At 52.8% G+C, this 19054-nt stretch overlaps 2 protein-coding genes across 17 annotated transcripts in view; one reads left to right on the top strand and one right to left on the bottom strand.

Moving 5' to 3' along the window:
- Positions 1-265: 265 nt before the first annotated feature.
- MTHFR (methylenetetrahydrofolate reductase) lies at positions 266-16365 on the bottom strand. Of its 7 annotated transcripts, none has more exons than XM_001141040.7 (12): positions 16104-16365; positions 13092-13340; positions 11374-11612; positions 10425-10535; positions 6419-6612; positions 5311-5561; positions 4942-5076; positions 4571-4751; positions 4120-4302; positions 2509-2610; positions 1438-1557; positions 266-1137 (listed from the first exon to the last, which is right to left on the bottom strand). In XM_001141040.7, exons 2-12 carry the CDS (start codon positions 13325-13327, stop codon positions 919-921), a joined length of 1971 nt encoding a protein of 656 aa, XP_001141040.3. In that variant the 5' UTR covers positions 13328-13340; positions 16104-16365; the 3' UTR covers positions 266-918. The 7 variants fall into 7 exon arrangements, with proteins under 7 accessions (XP_001141040.3, XP_009446630.3, XP_063642260.1 ...); XM_009448355.5 differs by having other exon boundaries at positions 13092-13337; positions 16104-16292; XM_063786190.1 differs by having other exon boundaries at positions 11374-11629; positions 16104-16222.
- Positions 16366-16426: 61 nt separating this feature from the next.
- CLCN6 (chloride voltage-gated channel 6) overlaps positions 16427-19054 on the top strand; it is a 36790-nt gene continuing 34162 nt past the window's right edge. For all 10 annotated transcript variants that reach the window (XR_679837.5, XR_010148217.1, XR_010148218.1 and 7 more), the window contains exons 1-2: positions 16427-16565; positions 17347-17406. Coding sequence is in view for 5 of the 10 variants with exons in the window: in XM_063786177.1 (XP_063642247.1) it covers positions 16479-16565; positions 17347-17406 (147 nt within the window). In the remaining 5 variants the exon portion in view is untranslated. The remainder of the gene's footprint in view (positions 16566-17346; positions 17407-19054) is intronic.

Raw genomic sequence — 19054 nt, 5'->3', positions numbered from 1 at the left:
GGGCTTGCAGGTGACTCGTGGGGAGCCAGGCCAGGCAGATAACCTCTGGGACAGGACGAGGGGATGAGGAAGGCAGCTGGCAGGACAAGGGCCTACCTGAAAAATACACCAGGAAGCTGGGCTGCTGCACAGGCCCAGGCAGATCTGGGGCCCCTGTGCTGGCAAATCTCATCTTGGCCTCTGACAGGGAACGGGGCAGCATCAGGCCTCCACAGCCAGGCAAAAGGGGAAGACCACGAGCCCCACCAAGCACAAGGGTTCAGACTGCCTTCAACCCTTAAGGGGCACTTTTTCTCTCAAGGCTCAGAATAGACAACTGTGCCAAAAAGCAGCATGGTAGGTGTCAGCCCAATGCCCATCTAGGGGGCTGGTGCCGTGGACGGCTAAGTGGGCAGGCAGGGCAGTGGTGTGCCCCTTCAGTCACAAGTAGGTGGGGCCCAGCTGCCCACCTCTAGGAGGTGGAAGGGTACAGCACTTTGCCACATCTACGATGCCACCAGTGCCTGATGCCCTTGCGTGTTTTGCCTGTACTGCACGGGCTCCAAGTGTAAGTTCACTGGGAGTCCCAGGCTGGCTCTGGAGGCTGCCTTGGTTCGAGGGCTTAGTTGGCAACAACCACGCTCCTCGCCTTCTCAGGAGGTGCCACCCACTGTGGTCCTCTGCAGGACGGAAGTGCTCCCCACCAAAAGAGCACAGACTCCTGGCTAGAGCAGAGAGTACTAGGTTCCCATGTGGGGCCGACTCAGGTCCAGGAAGAGCCTGGAAGCCTCACTCCAGTCTAGCTGCCATCGTCAGGTGGGGGAGTGGAGGCCGGGGTGGGAGAGACACGAAGGAGAGTGGGGTTCCCAAGAGAAGCAGCACTGTGGAGGAGGAAGGCGGGACAGGAGTGGCTCCAACGCAGGGCGTCAGGACGCAGGGTCATGGAGCCTCCGTCTCTCTCGCATTCTGGGTGGGCCTGTTGACAAGCTCCAGTGTGTCTTCCACCACCTGCCAGAGGCAGTTGTCCAGTGGGAAGTCATTGTCCACCAGGTTGACCAGGAAGTAGTTGTCGTGGATGTACTGGATGATGCTGCGGGACGGGGACTCCTCCTCATACAGCTTTCCCCACCGCTCAATCCACAGGGCAAAGGCCTCGTCCTACACACACATACCCCCGCACACACGCACACACACACAGAGGCAAGATTAACAGGGCTCTCCAAGGGCTCTGCTCAACAGGACATTTCCCGGAATAGAACAAGGCCCACTGCCAGTATCACTTCCCACCCCTGCCCAGAAATAAACACCCTGCGTCAGCAGTGACACGGGTGAGTCAGAGCTGGGTGTGCCCTGAAGGCTGGGTCCAGTGTGGCCTTCAGCACACGCTTGGGACTTGGTCCCAATCCCTCCCCACGGTTTTCCAGGTGGGCGGGGCAAGCTTGCCCCCGGCTCCTTTACCTTCCAGAACATGAAGCTGACGGGATCCACTACGGTGGGCTGGATGATCTCTCGCCCAGGGAAGATGCCCCAAGTGACAGCATTCGGCTGCAGTTCAGGGGCATTGGTGATGTTTTCACCCTGAGGGGATGTGGGGTGGGGGTAAGACCTGGGCCAAGGGCAACTGGAGTCCCACTGCCTGGACAGCCTTGGCTCAATGGGGCTGTCTGGGCTCAATACCCTCTGCCTGCACCTCCACTCCCGGCCTCCACTCTCCCTGCGCCTCCACTCCCCTCTCCCTGTGCCTCCGCTCCTGGCCTCCTCTGCCTGCATCTGTGAATGATATCTCTCCCCACACAAGCCTGAACCTAGAGGCGTCCTGGCCACTTCCCCTCTCCTCCTTGAGCACCCGCTGCTCACTCTCTGATCCACTCCCTCTTGTCTAGCCCACCTCCAGGACTGTGTTTGGCTTGGGTCACTCCAGGGGTCTCTTTGCTGGCCTCCCCGGCTCTAGCCGTCCCCAATCTCTCTCATCCGTATGACTATCCACTGTGATTTGCCTAAAATAAAGCAGGAACCAAGCCACCCCACTGCTGGAGAAAGGCTTCCCTTGCATTGAGGGAAAACTCAAATTCCAGCAGGACAACCATGATCCCTGAGGGCCTGGCCCCTGCTTAACACTCCCGCCTCCTCCTGCTCATGTTCCTGGTTTCCCCAGATGGTGCAGCTCACTGCCTCTGCCTGTCCTCTGCCCTGTCCCAGGAATACCCTTCTCTCCTGTTGGCCAACTCCTCTTTGTCCTCAGTGATTCCCACAGATGACCCTCTGAGAAGCCTTCCCTGGCCTCCCAGGTGAGATATCCCTCCTCTGGACCCGACAGCATCCTCTCCTGAACTTGATTTTCCCACTTACACTGGCTGGTGGTCACACATTGATCTGCCTCCCTCACTCTAGGCTGGGAGCTCCTTAAGAGCAGGGCCCCAGTTCTGCCTGTATCTCTCTGTCTTGCACAATGCCTAGCCCAGGCTAGGTGCTGGGTGTTTGCTGAACGAAGGGCCTGGTACTCTGTGGGAACCCTGGGGCCTGGCCTACCTTCACATTGACAAGGTGGTAATTAACCCGGAGCTCGTACTTCTTCAGCACTTGCAGAAGCGCTTCCGCTGTCTCGCGGGAAGTGAAAAACTCTAAGTAGGCCTGTGGGAGAGACAGGTGCCTGTCACCAACCCCAGCCCTGCCAGACGCCCTTTCGTAGACACCTAAGGTATCAGGACTACTGGCAGCCATGTGGGCGGAATAATGAACTGTGGCGTTGGCACGTCCATAAGCAAAGGGTGAGTGGGGACGTGAGTTTCTCAGTCTGGACAGGTCTGAGGGCTATCGGCCACCCCTCTCCCAATCAGTCAGGGAAGACTCCACGAAGAAGCCATTTCTGAACAGCAGCAACTGATTTGACAGGCCGAGTCATGGGAGAGAGGCCCCACACATTCCATCCTCCCCAGTGCAAGGTGACAATGACATTGACATCTCCTCTAGAACCAGTGCCTATCAGGGATTAAGCTGGGTTTACTCAAACTCATTTGCTAGAATGCTGATAATACTGGAGGCTGGGCACAGTGATCCCCACGTGAGGAAAGTGGGTTCAGGGAAGTTGAGCACGTTGGCTACTCTGACAGTATACAGTAGAGCTGGTCCTTAAACTCAGGTCTTTCTGCTCCAGGGCCCGTGGGCCTTAGATCAGAACATAATGTTAACTCCAGCAGCCCTGGGAGAAAGGTGTCAACTCAGGATAGTAACAGCAGCTGCCTTTCAGGGAGTGCTTCCTGCTCTTACCATGTGCCAAGCACGTTACATGCTTTGTTAGGTTTCATGCCCAGAACACAAGCTACATCCCATTTTACAGACGAGAAAACCAGGCTCAGAGAGGTCGAGTGACCTGCCTCCATAGGTCTGATTTCTATCTTTTTTTTTTTTTGAGATGGAGTCTTGCTGTCGCCCAGGCTGGAGTGCAGTGGCATGATCTCAGCTCACTGCAACCTCCGTCTCCCGGGTTCAAGCGATTCTCCTGCCTCAGCCTCCCAAGTAGCTGCAACTACAGGTGCCCGCCACCACACCCGGCTAATTGTTGTATTTTTAGTAGAGATGGGGTTTCATCATGTTTGTCAGGCTGGTCTCGAACTCCTGACCTTGTGATCTGCCCACCTTGGCCTCCTAAAGTGCTGGGATTACAGGCATGAGCCACCAAGCCCAGCCAATCTTTTTTTTTTTTTTTTTTTTTGAGACAGGGTCTCACTTTGTGGGCCAGGCTGGAGTGCAGGGGCACAAATATGGCTTACTGGAGCCTCAACCTCTTGGACTCAAGCGATCCTCTCACCCCAGCCCCCTAAGTACCTGGGACTACAGGTGTGCACCACCATGCCTCGGTCATTTTTGTATTTTTTGTAGAGAACGGGTTTCACCATGTTGCCCAGGCTGGTCTCGAACTCCTGGGCTCAAGTGATCCATCCGCCTTGGCCTCCCAAAGTGCTGGCCAGGCTCCGTGCCCAGCCAGGTCTATCTGACTTAAAGCATGAGCTCCCATCTGCTCCAATCCATGCTCATTCAAAATTTAAGAGCCCAGGAGAGGCAGGCTGCTCTGCCCTAAGCTCTGGGGAACCCACGGGTGCCGGTCAAGAGAGGGGGGCACCCCGTGACTCCCTACCACACCTTCTGGAAGACATAGCCCCCGCTGGGGCCCCAGCCCACGATGGGGTCAGAGGACGGCTTCCCGTTGATGTTGGGCTGTGAGTTGATGGTGAGGATGCCCTGGCGGTTCACCCGCAGCAGCTCCTCCTTCAGCAGGCTGGTCTCGGCCGCCAGGGGCTCATCGTTCCAGGGCAGGCAAGTCACCTGGGAGAGACGGTGAGCTGGCTGGGGCGACCATCAGGTTTGGCACCCTGAGTCCCTCTCACGGCCCCCAACAAAGACCCAGCCTGTCTTTGCCTCCCTAAGCCCTTCCAGGTGGAGGTCTCCCAACTTACCCTTCTCCCTTTGCCATGTCCACAGCATGGAGGGGAGGGCACAGGATGGGGAAGTCACAGCCCCGCAGCCTGGCCTGCAGCTGGGGTCAGGCCAGGGGCAGGGGATGAACCAGGGTCCCCACTCCAGCATCACTCACTTTGTGACCATTCCGGTTTGGTTCTCCCGAGAGGTAAAGAACAAAGACTTCAAAGACACTTTCTTCACTGGTCAGCTCCTCCCCCCACATCTTCAGCAGCTCCTCCTTGGGGGACTTGCTCTTCAGGTAGAAGAGGTAGTAGTCCTTCAGCTCCCCAAAGGCAGGGGAAGAGGAATTGCCCCTGGCAGAGGGGTGCCCAGAGGTCAGGGCACACTCCTGACAGAGGGCAGTGCCACCACATGCCCAGGAGGCCATTCCTGTAAATTCTGCCCCTGACTCCTCCCAGGTCAACCACAAGCATGCAAACTTCTTCTGCCCTCCCCGTCCCAAGAACAAAGATGTATTTGCAAGGAAGGTCTGCAGGCCCTCACCAGCGGCCGTTAGGGAACTCGTCCCACTCCTGGGTACGGTAGATGTAACTCTTTGGTCTGGAGGCCCAGAAGATGGGACGTACATCTTCCTCTCGGCGCTTGGGGTGGGCGCTGAGAGCCCAGGGTAGGGGACGCCTGGGTGAGGATGGGGACAGAGAATTGAGACAAGGGATTGGCTAGAGGGAGCCGGAAGCAAGGGAGCACCACTGAGGCTGGGTTCTTCCATCTGATGCCCTCTGAGACTGGAGCCTTCGATGTGCCCAGCTAGCCATGGCACAGACATCCGTCTGTACCACCGTGGGGAGCCAGCACTGCAGCTGGGGCTGCTCTTGGACCCTCCTCTGGGGATCTTTGGGCCACTGCCCTCACCTGGGGTCCTCAGTCCACATCCCCAGGCGCTTCAGCACCTCTGTGGTAGCCATCTCGCGGTTGAGGGTGTAGAAGTGGAGGCCTGGCACCAAGCCACTGGCCAGAAGCTCCTGGCACAGGCTCACGGCCAGCTCGATGCCATAGTTGCGGATGGCAGCATCGTTGTCTTTGATTGGCTCAATCACGTCCTTGATCTCCTGTGGCACCTCCAGCTTGGACAGCTTCACAAGCTGCCGAAGGGAGTGGTAGCCCTGTCCAAGACATGAGGGGCTGTGGCAGCTGCTGGCCAGCCCGTCTTCCACCCTAAATACTTCTCCCCCTTCCATCCTCCATGCCAACCACAGTGTCAGGCAGAGGGACCCACGAAAGTCCGATCATATTCCAGGAGCACACCTGGGCTTGGCCTGCCGTTTTCTCCTCTTTTTTCTGTTTTTAGAGACTGAGTCTCGCTGCTCTCAAACGCCAGGGCTCAAGCCATCCTCCTGCCTCAGCTTCTCAAGTAGCCGGGACTACAGGCACGTGCCACTATGCCCAGCCTTCCCACTTTTTACAGAGTAGAGCAGCTGCCCTAAGCATTCCAGCCTTGGGTTGAGCCAGCCTTTTAGCCCTAGATGTGTCTGTTGGTAACATGGTGTCATCTAACCCAGCTGTTCCCATGCTGCACTGATCATCCGAATCACCTGCCAAGCTCAAGAAGTAAAACACACATTCCGAGGACCTCCCTCAGATTTACTGAGTGAGAACCTCCAGGGGTGGGACCTGGAGATCCATTTTTTGAAAAAGCTTATCAAGTGGTTCTGATGACAGCCACCTTTGGGAAACACTGATTTAAGCAGGATTTGTAATGAGAATTAGAATCCCTTTTGGTGATGCTTGTCGGCCAAAGTACAACAAACCCCTCAACAGACACTGTTGCTGGGTTTTGGGGGGAAAATTAGAGGTAACCAAAACGGGGTGGCCAAGCAACGCTGTGCAAGTTCTGGACCTGAGAGGAGATCTGGGAAGAACCCAGCGAACTCAGCACTCCACCCAGAGCCCCCAGCCTGTGCGAGGACAGTGCGGTGAGAGTGGGGTGGAGGGAGCTTATGGGCTCTCCTGGGCCCCTCACCTGGATGGGAAAGATCCCGGGGACGATGGGGCAAGTGATGCCCATGTCGGTGCATGCCTTCACAAAGCGGAAGAATGTGTCAGCCTCAAAGAAAAGCTGCGTGATGATGAAATCGGCTCCCGCAGACACCTTCTCCTTCAAGTGCTTCAGGTCAGCCTCAAAGCTCCCTGCTTCGGGGTGGCCTTTGGGGTAACCTGCCAATAGGGATGACAGTCGGGAGAGGCTGGCCTCCACCTGTTCAAGGCGAGGGATGAAGAGACCACAGGGACTGGGCAGAGAGAGTCCTCTGCTTTGGGGGCTCCGATCTTGCACCTTCCAACAGCACAGCACGGCCTGAACTAAAACAGTGAGTGGCTGGGCTCATGACTGATACGCTTCTGACCCCAGAGATGACTCTCAGGGGAGGTGGCTCAGAGCCCAGTTCCAAGAGTGGGGGTGGATTGCTCCAAACTCCCACACTGTCCTGCCTTGAGCAGCCAAGCAAATCAGGCCTGCACTTGGTGGCCATGGAAAAGAGAAAATGCTACAGTTAGCACTGGCTGGGCAGCATCTGGGGTACTAAGCTTGACTTTTCTCTAGGCACCGGATTAAACATTGTTATTAATGTAACATTGAAATTACTCAGGGGTCCAAGATAGTGAAAAGCTAAAAACCAAGTTACACAAGGAAGAACTGAAGAAAGTGATGTTTTCTTCAAAGAAAATAATGGATGGCAGGGTGCGGTGGCTCATGTCTGTAATCCCAGCACTTTGGGAGGCCAAGGCAGGAGGATGACCTGAGGTCAGGAGTTCGAGACCAGCCTGGCCAACATGGTGAAACCCCGTCTCTACCAAAAATACAAAAATTAGCCAGGTGTGGTGGTGTATGCCTGTAATAGCTACTCAGGAGGCTGAGTCAGGAAAATTGCTTGAACCCACGAGACAGAGGTTGCAGTGAGCCGAGATCGTACCATTGCACTCTAACCTGGGCAACGAGAGCGAAACTCCGTCTCAAAAAAAAAAAAAAAAAAAAAGAATGAAAAGAATACAGAAACTCCTTTCAAATGTCCAAAGGTCTGTCCTGGGGAAAAAGGATCCACCATAGGTGAGTTTGTTTGTTTTGCTTTGTTTCAGAGACAGGGTCTTGCTCTGTCACCCAGGCTAGAGTGCAGTGGTGCAATCATGGCTCACTGCAGCCTTGAACTCCCGGGCACAAGTGATCTCCCACTTCAGTCTCCTGAGTAGCTTGGACTACAGATGCAAGCCACCACATCTGGCTAATTAAAAAAATTTTTTTAAATTAATTATTTATTTTTTAGAGATGGGGTCTTGCTATCTTGCCCAGGTTTGTCTGGAACTTCTGGGCTCAAGCAATCCTCCCACCTTGGCCTCCCAAAGTGCTGAGATTACAGGCATGAGCCACTGTACCCAGCCCCCTAGTGAAGTTCTTTATTAGTCATATTCTGTGTTGTTTCTAATGGCAGAACCAGCATCCGGTTCAGAGAGCTGGCTAGAGTACTATAAGCCACCCACAAAACAATGAGCTCCTGGAGTCTGAAAACACAGGGGCAGTGGATGCCGAAGACGAGATTCCAGAATTGCTTAGGAGGTGGGATCAGATGTTCCATAGGCTCCTTACTGGCTCTGTGAACTCTCTGACCCCTTTCCTCAATGACTAAACTTACTAGCAGCCTTGCTCGGTCAGGCAAGCAGGATGACCATAGGCCTTCATGAAACTACATGGAGTGCTGGTTTCATCAGCCCAAGCCCAGGGCAGGACTCTGAGCCAGGCGGAAAGCCAAGCTGCTTTGCTCTGATAAGGCAGTTCCCTTCTTAAGAAACCCAGAGTCATCAAAAATGAATATAAAAACTATTGTTTCAAGGGGTAAGGGAGTGGGGGATAAAGCAATGGGGCTTCACACTTGCAATAACAAAGCTATTTTCCCAGTAGAAATTTCAGAAACAACAAGGCTTTTTAATAGCTGAAAACTATAGCTACAATACCTAAATATCACCGAACAAATCTAGCATTTGATTACGTATAGATTTTGCCATTTACTCTATTTTTCTATCATGAACAGCTGAGGGCTTTCTTTTTTAAAATGTTTTTATTTTTTGTAGAGACACGGTCTCACTATGTTGCCCAGGCTGGTCTTGATCTCCTGCCTCAGTCTCCCAAAGCTCTGGGATTACAGGCATGAGCTACCATGCCCAACAGGTTGGTGTTTTCTAATCCACTGATCTTCATTACCCACTTGATAAGCAAAGTAAGAAACCATTCAGCAACTGTGAGCTCACAGCTTCACTAGTTTCCAATCATTATCACCTAACGCCCATCACGGGTGCACATTCCCCCAGTAACTGACTATATAATGGCTGATACAAGCGATGACAATTTAACAGTTGGAAATGTCTGTTCTCTGACTCCTAATCAGCGCTTCCCAGACTTAGCACCTAAACACCCCTGTTGACAGAATGGACATGTCCATCGGGGGTTAGGGACAAGGCCAAAGTCACTCACAACATGTAATTTTCTTGAAGCCACGTGGTTTGTTTTTTGGGTTGTTTTTTTTGAGACGGAGTCTGGCTCTGTTGCCGAGGCTACAGTGCATTGGTGCGATCTCGGCTCACTGCAAGCTCCGCCTCCTGGGTTCAAGCGATTCTCCTGCCTCAGCCTACCAAGTAGCTGGGACTACAGGCACGCGCCACCACGCCCGGCTAATTTTTGTATTTTTAGTAGAGACGGGGTTTCACTATGTTGGACAGGATGGTCTCAAACTCCTGATCTCATGATCCGCCCGCCTTGGCCTCCCAAAGTGCTGGGATTATAGGCTTCAGCCACCGCACCTGGCCTTTTTTTTTTTTTTAGTTCATATCACTTTAGATGCTACTCCATAACATAGCCATGTTTAGTGTAAAAATGGTAGGATTTCTCCCAGAATATTGGCAAAAAAACTGTCATCCCAGAAAATGTGCCAATCCCGGGACTTCCTGTCCCTGGTGCACACTGTCTTGCCATACCTGAGCCCTGTCTGAGACGCTGAGGGCTCAATGCCAGCCTTCAGCTTCAAGGGTGGAAGAGAAGTCCAACCCACCCATTTCTGTTGGGGGAACCTGGTCTTGTGGCTGTGGCCAATGGTGATTCTCTCTCCTGGGAATTTGGAACGGAGGCCTGTCCATTAGCCTGGGGAACTGGCTGGAACTGACACTCTGCACACTCAGGAGCAGGCCAAGTGTGTGGAAAAGCATGGGTATCAGGTCTCCCAGATGAAGCACAGATGTGCAGTGGGAAGCGGAGATGGGGGACCCTGTGGCCCCAGAGGGAATGAGGGAGGGCCTTGCTTTTTGACCTCTTCCAGTGCCTCGTGAGGTCTGAGGCCATCTCCTGACCTTGGGTTCCCTGCCCTCTGGAATCCTGTAAGTAAATATCCCTCTTTTGTGGGGTGTTGTTTTTTTTTTTTTTTTTGAGATGGAGTCTTGCTCTGTCACTGAGGCTGGAGTGCAGTGGCACCATCTCGGCTCACTGCAACCTCCGCCTCTTGGGTCCAAGAGATTCTCCTGGCTTAGCCTCCTGAGTAGCTGGGACTACAGCCGTGCACCACCACACCTGGCTAATTTTTGTATTTTTAGTAGAGACGGGGTTTCGCTATGTTGGCCAGGCAGGTCTCGAACTCCTGACCTCAGGTGATCTGCCTGCCTCGGCCTCCCAAAGTGTTGGGGTTACAGGCGTGAGCCACCGCGCCCAGACCCCTCTTTCGTTTTAAAGAAAAGAATAAGGCCAAGCAGGCTAAGAGCACGGCCAGGCAGAGGAACAAAAAGCTAGGGGTCGATGGTGGCAGGCCCAGGAGGGGAGTGGGTGATACAAAAGGAGCAAGGACACGGTGCAGTTCACCTCTGCATGTCCTTCATCCAGCATGGACCCATGAGTGCCCCTGATCACTGTGTCCTGAACCGAACACCGACAGGCTCTCTGGGCATCTCAGCCTCCCTAGCTCCATCCCCGCCACCAGGATGATCCAGCCACTCACCTGCCACACAGATGTCAAAGTAGTCACCAAACTCACTTCGGATGTGCTTCACCAGGTCCACTGCGTAGTTGAAGCCTCCCTCCTCCTCTTCCCACTGGTCACCTATTGGGTCTGCAGGGTTGGTGGAGGTCATAGTCACTGGGTCTCACCCAACCTCCAGAGACCCTTTCTGTTCCCTCTACCTAGCCCCGACACCCAGGACTGCGAGTCCCTGGAAGGCAGAAACTTCATATTATTTAGGTTTGGTTCGTCTCTTTCTAGCACTTGGTAAGACAGCAGGAGGGAAAAAAGCAGCCCACCAGTTCAATATTCACTGCATGCTGACCCTGTGCTGGCGGTGGAGAATAGGAGACCACCGCTGCTCCTCACTGTGCCTGGAGGATTGGAGAGCCCTTCCCTACTTCTACCTGGGCACGCCTGCCACCCTCTCCCATCCCACGGCCTTGGGGCTCCTGCCTCCTGGGAGAATTTTCTACTCATCTCAAGTGAAGGGGTCTTGTGGTGGGGAGCATGAGGCCATAGGATCCCACCCATCAGGCTCCCTCTTCCCACTCTTAGGTGGCCTGACAACAGCAGGCACCAGAGGCCTAACCGGCTATTCTCACTCCTGGATACTCTGTTGCTCTGTGATTGGGCCAAGTGCTGGGTGCAGCCAGCAATCAATGCAGTGGTGTAGGCAAGGCAGAGGGTTATCAGGCCGCGACTGCAATCCCGACGGAACTCCTATGTCGAGGTCAAGAGGTGGGAGAGGTGGCTGCCTGTGTGTGGTGCCCAGGATGACTCACTACCCACAATGCCTACTGACAATACCGGCGGGGATGGGATCCTGCGGATCCTCAGCGTGGGGCCCAGGAAGAAGTAAAGGACCATTTCAGGAACCAAGTTCAGGCTACCAAGTGGCCTCCGGGAAAGCCAGAACCCAGAGTGTAGGGGAGTGCTGGCTCCACACCTCCCCGCAGCGCCATGATGTTCTTCAGGCCCAGCTGCTTAGCTTTGTGCAGGTGGCCCGTGATCTCCTCCAGGCGCTGACGGCAGCAGGTCATGTGCAGGATGGTCTCCAGGCCACAGTAGTTCACGGCGGTGCTGGCGATCATCATGGAGGAGGTCTCCTTGTCTGAGCCAGGGTCACCTGCTGGGTGCCAGGTCACGTCTATGTAGAGGGGGCCGCCTGCTGCCATCCGGTCAAACCTGTAGGGGGTTTGTTTCTGAAGAGAGGTTCCAGGAGAAATACCATCCGTCACTGCCTTCCCATGGGGCCCGGGAGTTAGAGAAGCATCAATGAAGGTTGGAGACAGACCAATCAGCGTTCATATCCTGGCTTTGCTACTTATAGCTGTGTGATCTTGGGTACATTACTTAATCTCTGTGAGTTCTGTTTCATTATTTATAAGACACGGCAGATAGTAGTACCCACTTCATAATAACACTACGATGCTGGGCGTGGTGGCTCACGCCTGTAATCCCAGCACTTCAGGAGGCTGAAGTGAGTGGATCACTTGAGGTCAGGAGTTCCAGACCGCCTGGCCAACATAGTGAAACCTCATCTCTACTAAAAATACAAAAATTAGCTGGGTGTGGTGGTGGGCGCCTGTAATCCCAGCTACTTGAGAGGCTGAGGCAGGAGAATTGCTTGAGTTGGGAGGCAGAGGTTGCAATGAGCCAAGATCACACCACTGCACTCCAGCCTGGGCCACAGAATGAGACTCTGTCTCAAAAAAAAAAAAAAAAAAAAAAAGCAACAACAACAACAACAAACCATAACACTAGGAGAATATGACGGCAGCTGGTTCCACAGAACTTAGAACAGTGCCTGGTGTACAAACCGAATACTCAGTATATGTGAGGTGCCGTTATGATCACTATTACAGAGGTAAGACACAACAACAGCGCTATCATTTTGTGTGAGAGCAGCACTTCAGACTTTTCACAGCGCTTGCCTGTTTATTATCTCAGGTGAGTTAAGACATCATGGTTGAGAGTTAGGGGAATCCTAACTGTGGCAAGCACAGCCTCGCTGTAGGAACAGTTAGAAAGAGGGTCAGCAGACTCACTTTCTTTCATGCCACCCCCCAAGCCCTGTGCAGCAGCTTACAGTTGTGCAGACCAAGGCCAAGTTCCGAAACGAGACTCAAAAAAAAGCCTGGATGTGCACGAGTACTTGTGTTACAAGCTATCAACGGTGTATTTAAACATCCTTGTGCATTTAAACTTCAAAAACTTGGGAGTGACACGTGAGACGTGCATACAGTAAAAGGCATAAACTTAAAAAAAAACTGCAATTCATGAAGTGCTAATGTAATTCAGTTGGCATTTCTAGAGTTCAAGAAGCATAATCCAAATTTCTAACTTGCTGAAAACAATCTCACTGCTTTGTGACTTCGTAAACTGCACTCGTGATCCAGCCCCCAAGTTCCCTCAAAGAATACAGTGTGAGAATCAACATTTTTAACCCATTGAAGAGTGTGTCTAAAATACCTTGACACTGTGGAGGGACTTTTACAGGCAACGGAGAAGTTGCAGATCAGATGACCCACTCTGCCTTCTCCTTCCCGCCCCCTCCGGCTGCTGTTTTCTGCCGGGTTAAAGGGCAGCCCAGCCTCAGGGCTGACAGTTCGCTCCCCAGGCACCACCACTCCCCCCTCCCACCTTAACCTTGCATGAGTTTACCTTGAGATGAGATTGACAGCTCCCTCAGCAGTTCGAGGAGGGAAGAATTCCAGGGAGAACCACTTGTCACCAGATTCCAATCGCCGCCTCATCTTCTCCCGGAGTCTCTCATGCCGCTCGGGGTCCAGGCCCGGGGTGGAACATCTCGAACTATCTTTGGAGCTCTCACTGCCACTGCTGGCACTGCCCTCCAAGCAGGGGTTGAGGCTGCTGTTTCCTCTGGCTTCGTTCACCATGGCTGGGTTCCTACTGCACAGGGTGGGGCAGGGAGCATCAGGGGGCAGGCAGCCACACCCCCGACACATCAAGACACCTGAGTGGCAGGTTCAAGCCGGAGGTGCTGTATTTCCACACAGGAAGAAGGCCAAAAAAGGTGACACTGCCCCCTCCCAGTGGCTCCATGCTCCTCAGCTATGGCTGTCGGGGCCGCCTCACTCAAAGCCTTGCCCTCCGCTGCTGCCAGGCTCCTTGCATGCAAGGCAGCCCCCACCCGGCACTGCAACATGCTCCTCGGTGACAGCTACCTGATGGAAGGTGGCACAGAGGACCTCATGCTGCCGACCTGCGAGGCCCATATTCCTAGCGAGGGGCAGTAGTGCCCAGCTGGGAGGACCCTGGCTTTTCGATGGTCCATCTCTGTCAGCTCAGGCCCAGAGTGCGTGGGGAGGGAACAGAGGCACCTTCCCCAGCGGGTGTGTTCAACTGGGCGGAGCTGCGACAAAGGAAGAGGCTTGAGCTCCAGCCAGCACAAGGGGGCGGGGGCAAGGCTTCCAGGCGAGGAGGGAGGGCTGAGGCTCTAGTAAGGGGAGGCGGATGGAAGGAGGGGGACTCAGGGGCAGAGACTGCAGGGGTTGGTGGAGATGAGGCCAACAGGCGTTCAGGGATACCAGATCACCCTCCAGAGAAGGAACAGCTCACTCTGGCTGGCTCTGCCTGGAACATCTGTTACTTGAAACAGTTCGTGCACAGGATGGAAGGGGTGAGGGCTTGACTATGCAGCCAGATTTCTCCTGAATTCATGCTACTCCAAAAAGACCGTGTTGTGGGTTAGAACTTGATGCTGGCCATGTTCCAAAAATAGCCAGACCCAAGTTCAGTAAAGGCACGAATTTCTCAGAGCAAAAGCTGCCCCATCTGTGCTTGCCTTGCAGGCTGCTCTTCTTACACATCACAGAATTCAATTCAAATCATCACAGTGACCCAGCTACTGGGAAGGCTGAGGCAGAAGGATTGCCTGAGCCCAGGAGTTCAAGGCCAGCCTGGGCAACATAGCGAGACTCCATCTCTTAAAAAAACAAAAAACACACCTGTAATCCCAGCACTTTGGGAGGCCGAGGTGGGTGGATCACCTGAGGCCAGGAGTTTGAGACCAGCCTGGCCAACATGGTGAAATCCCGACTCTACTAAAAATATAAAAATTAGCCAGGTTTGGTGGCGGGCGCCTGTAATCCCAGCTACTCTGGAGGCTGAGGCAGGAGAATCGCTTGAACCCGGAAGGCAGAGGTTGCAGTGAACCAAGATTGTGCCATAGCACTCCAGCCTGGGCGACAAAAGCAAAACTCCATCTCAAAAAAAAAAAAACAAAAACAAAAAACAGAAACAAGTAATCAGAGCCACCAGGGCACAGACAGGCCAACAGAGGGCATAGGGCCATCTGGCAGTCTGGTTAAGAAAATAAGACAAACACTTAAAAACAAACAAAACACTTGCACAGCAATAGGCAAACACACAGTAGTGAATGGGTGTGTGGTGACATGGCACAACAGAGGAAAGCCCAGGTGAGGTTCATTTCTTTCAGACTGTCCACCACTAACCCTGTGTACCTAACCATTTGGGGTCTTAGACTCTTTTGACAATCTGATTAAATGCACTGCTCCCTTCCCCTGAAATACACACACAGGTGCACAGACTACACGGGGATACATCCAAAGACAAGGAGTTGATTCCAGACTAAGAACCCTGGGCCAAAGCTTTCTCCCTCTAGGGCTGCTTTCTTTCATTCTGACCTCAAACTCCAGATTCTCAGTGGGGATGGCTGTGGGGAGTGAGGAACGGGGGCGGAGGGGAGGAGTAACAGCAAGAGCAGCCAGTTGGCTTTCCTCCAGCGTTTAAGGGCGCACCTCGTTAATTGCTTGCTGGAACAGAACCTAGAGTAGGAGGAAGCTGAACCACCTGTAAATCCTCTGATTTTCAAAGACTTATTGCATTCCTAGTATATGCCAGGCATGTGCCATATTTGTAAGCCAACTCCCACGATTTATCCGTTATCAGCTGGACTCCCATAGCACCCTGGGTTGTAATTGTGGGTGAAAAGGCCTGTCTCCTTTCTCTTTCCCCAGTTCCCTGAGACCAGGACCGGTGTCCTGCCTGGGGTATCCCCAGAGTTTGGCACACGGCGATAGCCAACATTCACTGAGCGCCAAAGGGCCAGGTGCTGCCACTCTCTCAAAATAAGCCTCTGCCATTTACTGAACAACTAGTCTGCGCCAAGCACTGGGATACTAAGCCTACGACTCCCAGAAAGGTCCCGGCGGACCCCCGTGCGCAGCGGGACGCAGTGGGCGCCAGGGACCGCAGTGCCCCGGGCCCAGCGCTCTTCTCCAGGTGCTCCCCGGGGAGGCAGGTTTAAAAGGCAGGAGCCGGAAGCCGTCTCGGCGCCCAGGTGGCCGAGAATCCAGTCACCAGGTCACTGAGTCACCGATGGGGGCGAGGACACGGGCCTGGGCCGGTCAGAGGGGCGGGATCGTCACCCCTGGCTCAGGGGCCCCTCCGTCCAGGCAGGGAGCCAAAGTCAGTCTTCGCTTGAGGGTTGGCGGTCGCTGGAGGTGGTAGCCATTGGGAGTTACACTAATCCCGCGAAGGGTGCGCAGGGGAGGCGGCAGCCCCCACCCCAAGAAGAGAGGCAGGCCGGCCTCCAGCGCTCCCCGCCCACAAGCACGTCCTTGCCCCCGGGAGGTTGTTTGCCGGCTCCAGGATCTCCCTCCCGGCGACCCCGGCCTCGCCGTCACTCACCCTCCAGTCCCGGGTGACTCAGAACTCTCGGCCGCCGGCCGCACCACTGTGGCCGCTGCAGGGGCGGGGAACGCAGTGAAGGGGCGCGGCGCAGGTGTCAGGTTGCTGGAGAGGCGGGCCTACAGGGCGGAAATCACCGGCGCGGGTGACCGGAAGCCCCGCCCCCAACATGGCCGTGCCCACAGGTCTCGTTGGAGGCCGTGCCTTTATCGTCATGTGACGCGAGTCCTCGCCCCACCCGTCTGCAGCCACTCCCGGTCTCAGTCCCAGAGCTCGAGAGGGCCACGTGACCGTCCCGGGGCCAGTCACGTGAGGCGCAGATCCTGGCTGGGAGGGGGTTGCTAGAGGGGTCCAGAGTGGCAGTAAAAGAGGAAGATGGCGGGGTGCAGGGGGTCTCTGTGCTGCTGCTGCAGGTGGTGCTGCTGCTGCGGTGAGCGTGAGACCCGCACCCCCGAGGAGCTGGTAAGAAGCCGGCGGAGTCGGCCTGGGGAGGGGGCGGTTGCTAAGGGACTGAGAGAGGCGTTACCGGGGGTGGGGCCGGGCCAATCTGGGCCCGCAGGTGGCAGCGGGTGGGGCCTGGGGACCGCAGCCCGGGCTCTCGAAGCGTCTACCCTGCTTCACGTGCCTAAGTCTGGGGTCTTTTCTCATAACCCCTCCTGGAATCTGAGGGAGAATCCAGGCCAGCTCCAGTAAATCCCACCCATGTTTCCTTTTATTTCCATCTGAAAAGAGTTTGGAATGAAACAAGCGTTTTCAGAATGAGCTTCCTCACAGGACTTTGTGCTTATCATGCTGCTGTTTTAGCTTCTCCAGTCCTTTCTCACTCTATCCCTCACCCTTTCTGGGTCACTGACAGTCCAGCTTCCCCCTGCAAAGCATCCTGGGAAAACTTGAGTTGTGTTCCCAGAGTTGACAAGTCCTTTCTGATTTCAGATACGTCACACTGTCAAATGGAACCTGCATTTTTACCCCCCTCTTCAGCTGGCGTTGGACATCTTTGAGGTGTCCTGAAGAGGAGGGTGGTTATTTGGAGACTATCAGTGGAAATGAAGAGCTCAGCTGATGGCTGTAGATCCTCACCCACATGGTCCCTCACCCCCGAAAGGTTTTTTTTGAGGGCTGGTTCCTATTTGATAATGGCTCCAGATGATTTAGAAGGTAGCCACTGATTTCAGTAAATACTTCTGCCTCCTTCCACTCCTAACCACTAAAAAAGGCTCCCTCTGCGGATCTGTTTTTCTAGACCATCCTTGGAGAAACACAGGAGGAGGAGGATGAGATTCTTCCCAGGAAAGACTATGAGGTGAGCTCCTTTGATACTGCTTGGGCAACTAAAGTAGTGAGTGGCCTGGTCACTTCAGGCCGAAGCATTATGATTCCAACCAGAGATGCTCTTTGACCTTCTGGCCCAGGGAGTGAGTGGGTAAGAGAACTTCCTTCTAGGAAAGAGACTGTTTAGCAAGCCCTTTTCTCACCTTAACCCCAAAACAAGGTCTGGTGTTTTTACACGTTTATAAATCTGTGGCACCTTAACCTGGATAGAGTATGTATTTGCCATTAAACTGTTTGCTTTTACAGCTTACAGAGAGACTTAGAGTGAAAGGCACTGGCAGGCAGTATGTGCGCCTAACAGGTGTGTGCTCATAAACTGTTAAGGAGGCCTTGCTTCTCTTCTAGGAGAGCTTGCTTTTCAGATATTTTCTTGCTCAAGCAGCTTCTCTCTGACATGTTCTTGATTAAGTTCCAACTTTCATGTATGGGATTCTTAGAGTATGTGTTTTTAGTAAAGCCAACACTGCTGGGGTGAAACAACATGCGTGACTTTTTATCATTAAATTCTTAAACGGTATAAAGAAGGTAGAGAAAAGCCTATAACTCCATTCATTAAAAGATGACTGTTAACACCTTACTAAGTATCTTTCTACATCCTTACCCATGCTTTTATATACATGATACATGATTTTTTTAAGTAACAAAAATGAGATTCCACCAAATCATCTATTTTAATCTGTCCCACTCACCCCCTTTATTATACTTTTTGTATCATTAGGTAATTTTCCACAATCTTTTCTTTTTTTTGACAGAGTCTCACTCTTCCATAAATTCTTCATGCTGTAGAATTTAGTGTCAACGTTAGGATTTGTAGCACTTTTTTGTTTAACTTTTATTATGAAGGATTTCAACTATATGCAAAAACAATAATCTGTTGAAACCCCTTGTCCTCATCACACAGCTTCCACAGTGATTTAGCTCAAGCCCAGTCTTCTTTTGTCTGTGCTTTCGTTATCCATTTCTCCTTTCTCATATTATTATTATTTTTTATTGTGTGTGTGTGTTTGTGTGTGTGTGTGTGTGTGTGTGTGCGTGTATTTTAAAGTAAAGACAGTCTCCCTATGTTGCCCAGGCTGTTCTCGAACTCCTTGACACCAGCGATCCTCCCATGTCAGCCTCCCAAAGTTCTGGGATTACAGTCATGATCTACCATACCTGGCCGCCCTTCCCATGTTATTTTGAAAGAAATTCTGTACATCATATTATTTCACCCATAATTCTATATGCATCTCTAATGGATAAGGACTTTTAAAAAGCATAACCCAATACTATTACCACATCTAAAAAATTAGGAATTTCTCGATATCAAATATCTACTGTCCAGATTTTCCAGTTTTCTTGTAAATGTCATATGTATTTTAACTTTATTTGAATTAGGTTCCAAAAAAGGTCCTTTTTTATTTGTTTGATAAATCTGTTAAATCTCTTTTAATCTGTAGCTTCTTCCTTCATCTTTTTTTTTTTTTTGTAAGTTATTTGACAACATAATTAGGACCCTGGGATTTTCTACTGTCTAGATTTTGCCATTTGGAGCCGTTTGTATAGTTTAATATGCCACTCTGATGGGACTGCTTTGAATGAACCAAAAAGCACTATATCCACTGCTGTGTTTTCTTCTA

This window comes from Pan troglodytes, chromosome 1, assembly GCF_028858775.2.
Source record: "Pan troglodytes isolate AG18354 chromosome 1, NHGRI_mPanTro3-v2.0_pri, whole genome shotgun sequence".
Lineage (NCBI taxonomy): Eukaryota > Metazoa > Chordata > Mammalia > Primates > Hominidae > Pan > Pan troglodytes.
Note: the sequence above shows the minus strand (reverse complement) of the source record. Positions and strands in the feature narration are given on the sequence as shown.

Excerpts from the sequence above, each read along its gene's own strand:
- MTHFR (XM_009448336.5), bottom strand. The coding sequence starts at position 13,725 with ATGGACCATCGAAAAGCCAGGGTCCTCCCAGCTGGGCACTACTGCCCC. Across the intron at positions 5,562-6,418 it reads CCGGGATCTTTCCCATCCAG|GGCTACCACTCCCTTCGGCA; the intron begins GTGAGGGGCCCA and ends TGTCTTGGACAG. Across the intron at positions 1,138-1,437 it reads TCAGCTTCATGTTCTGGAAG|GACGAGGCCTTTGCCCTGTG; the intron begins GTAAAGGAGCCG and ends ATGTGTGTGTAG.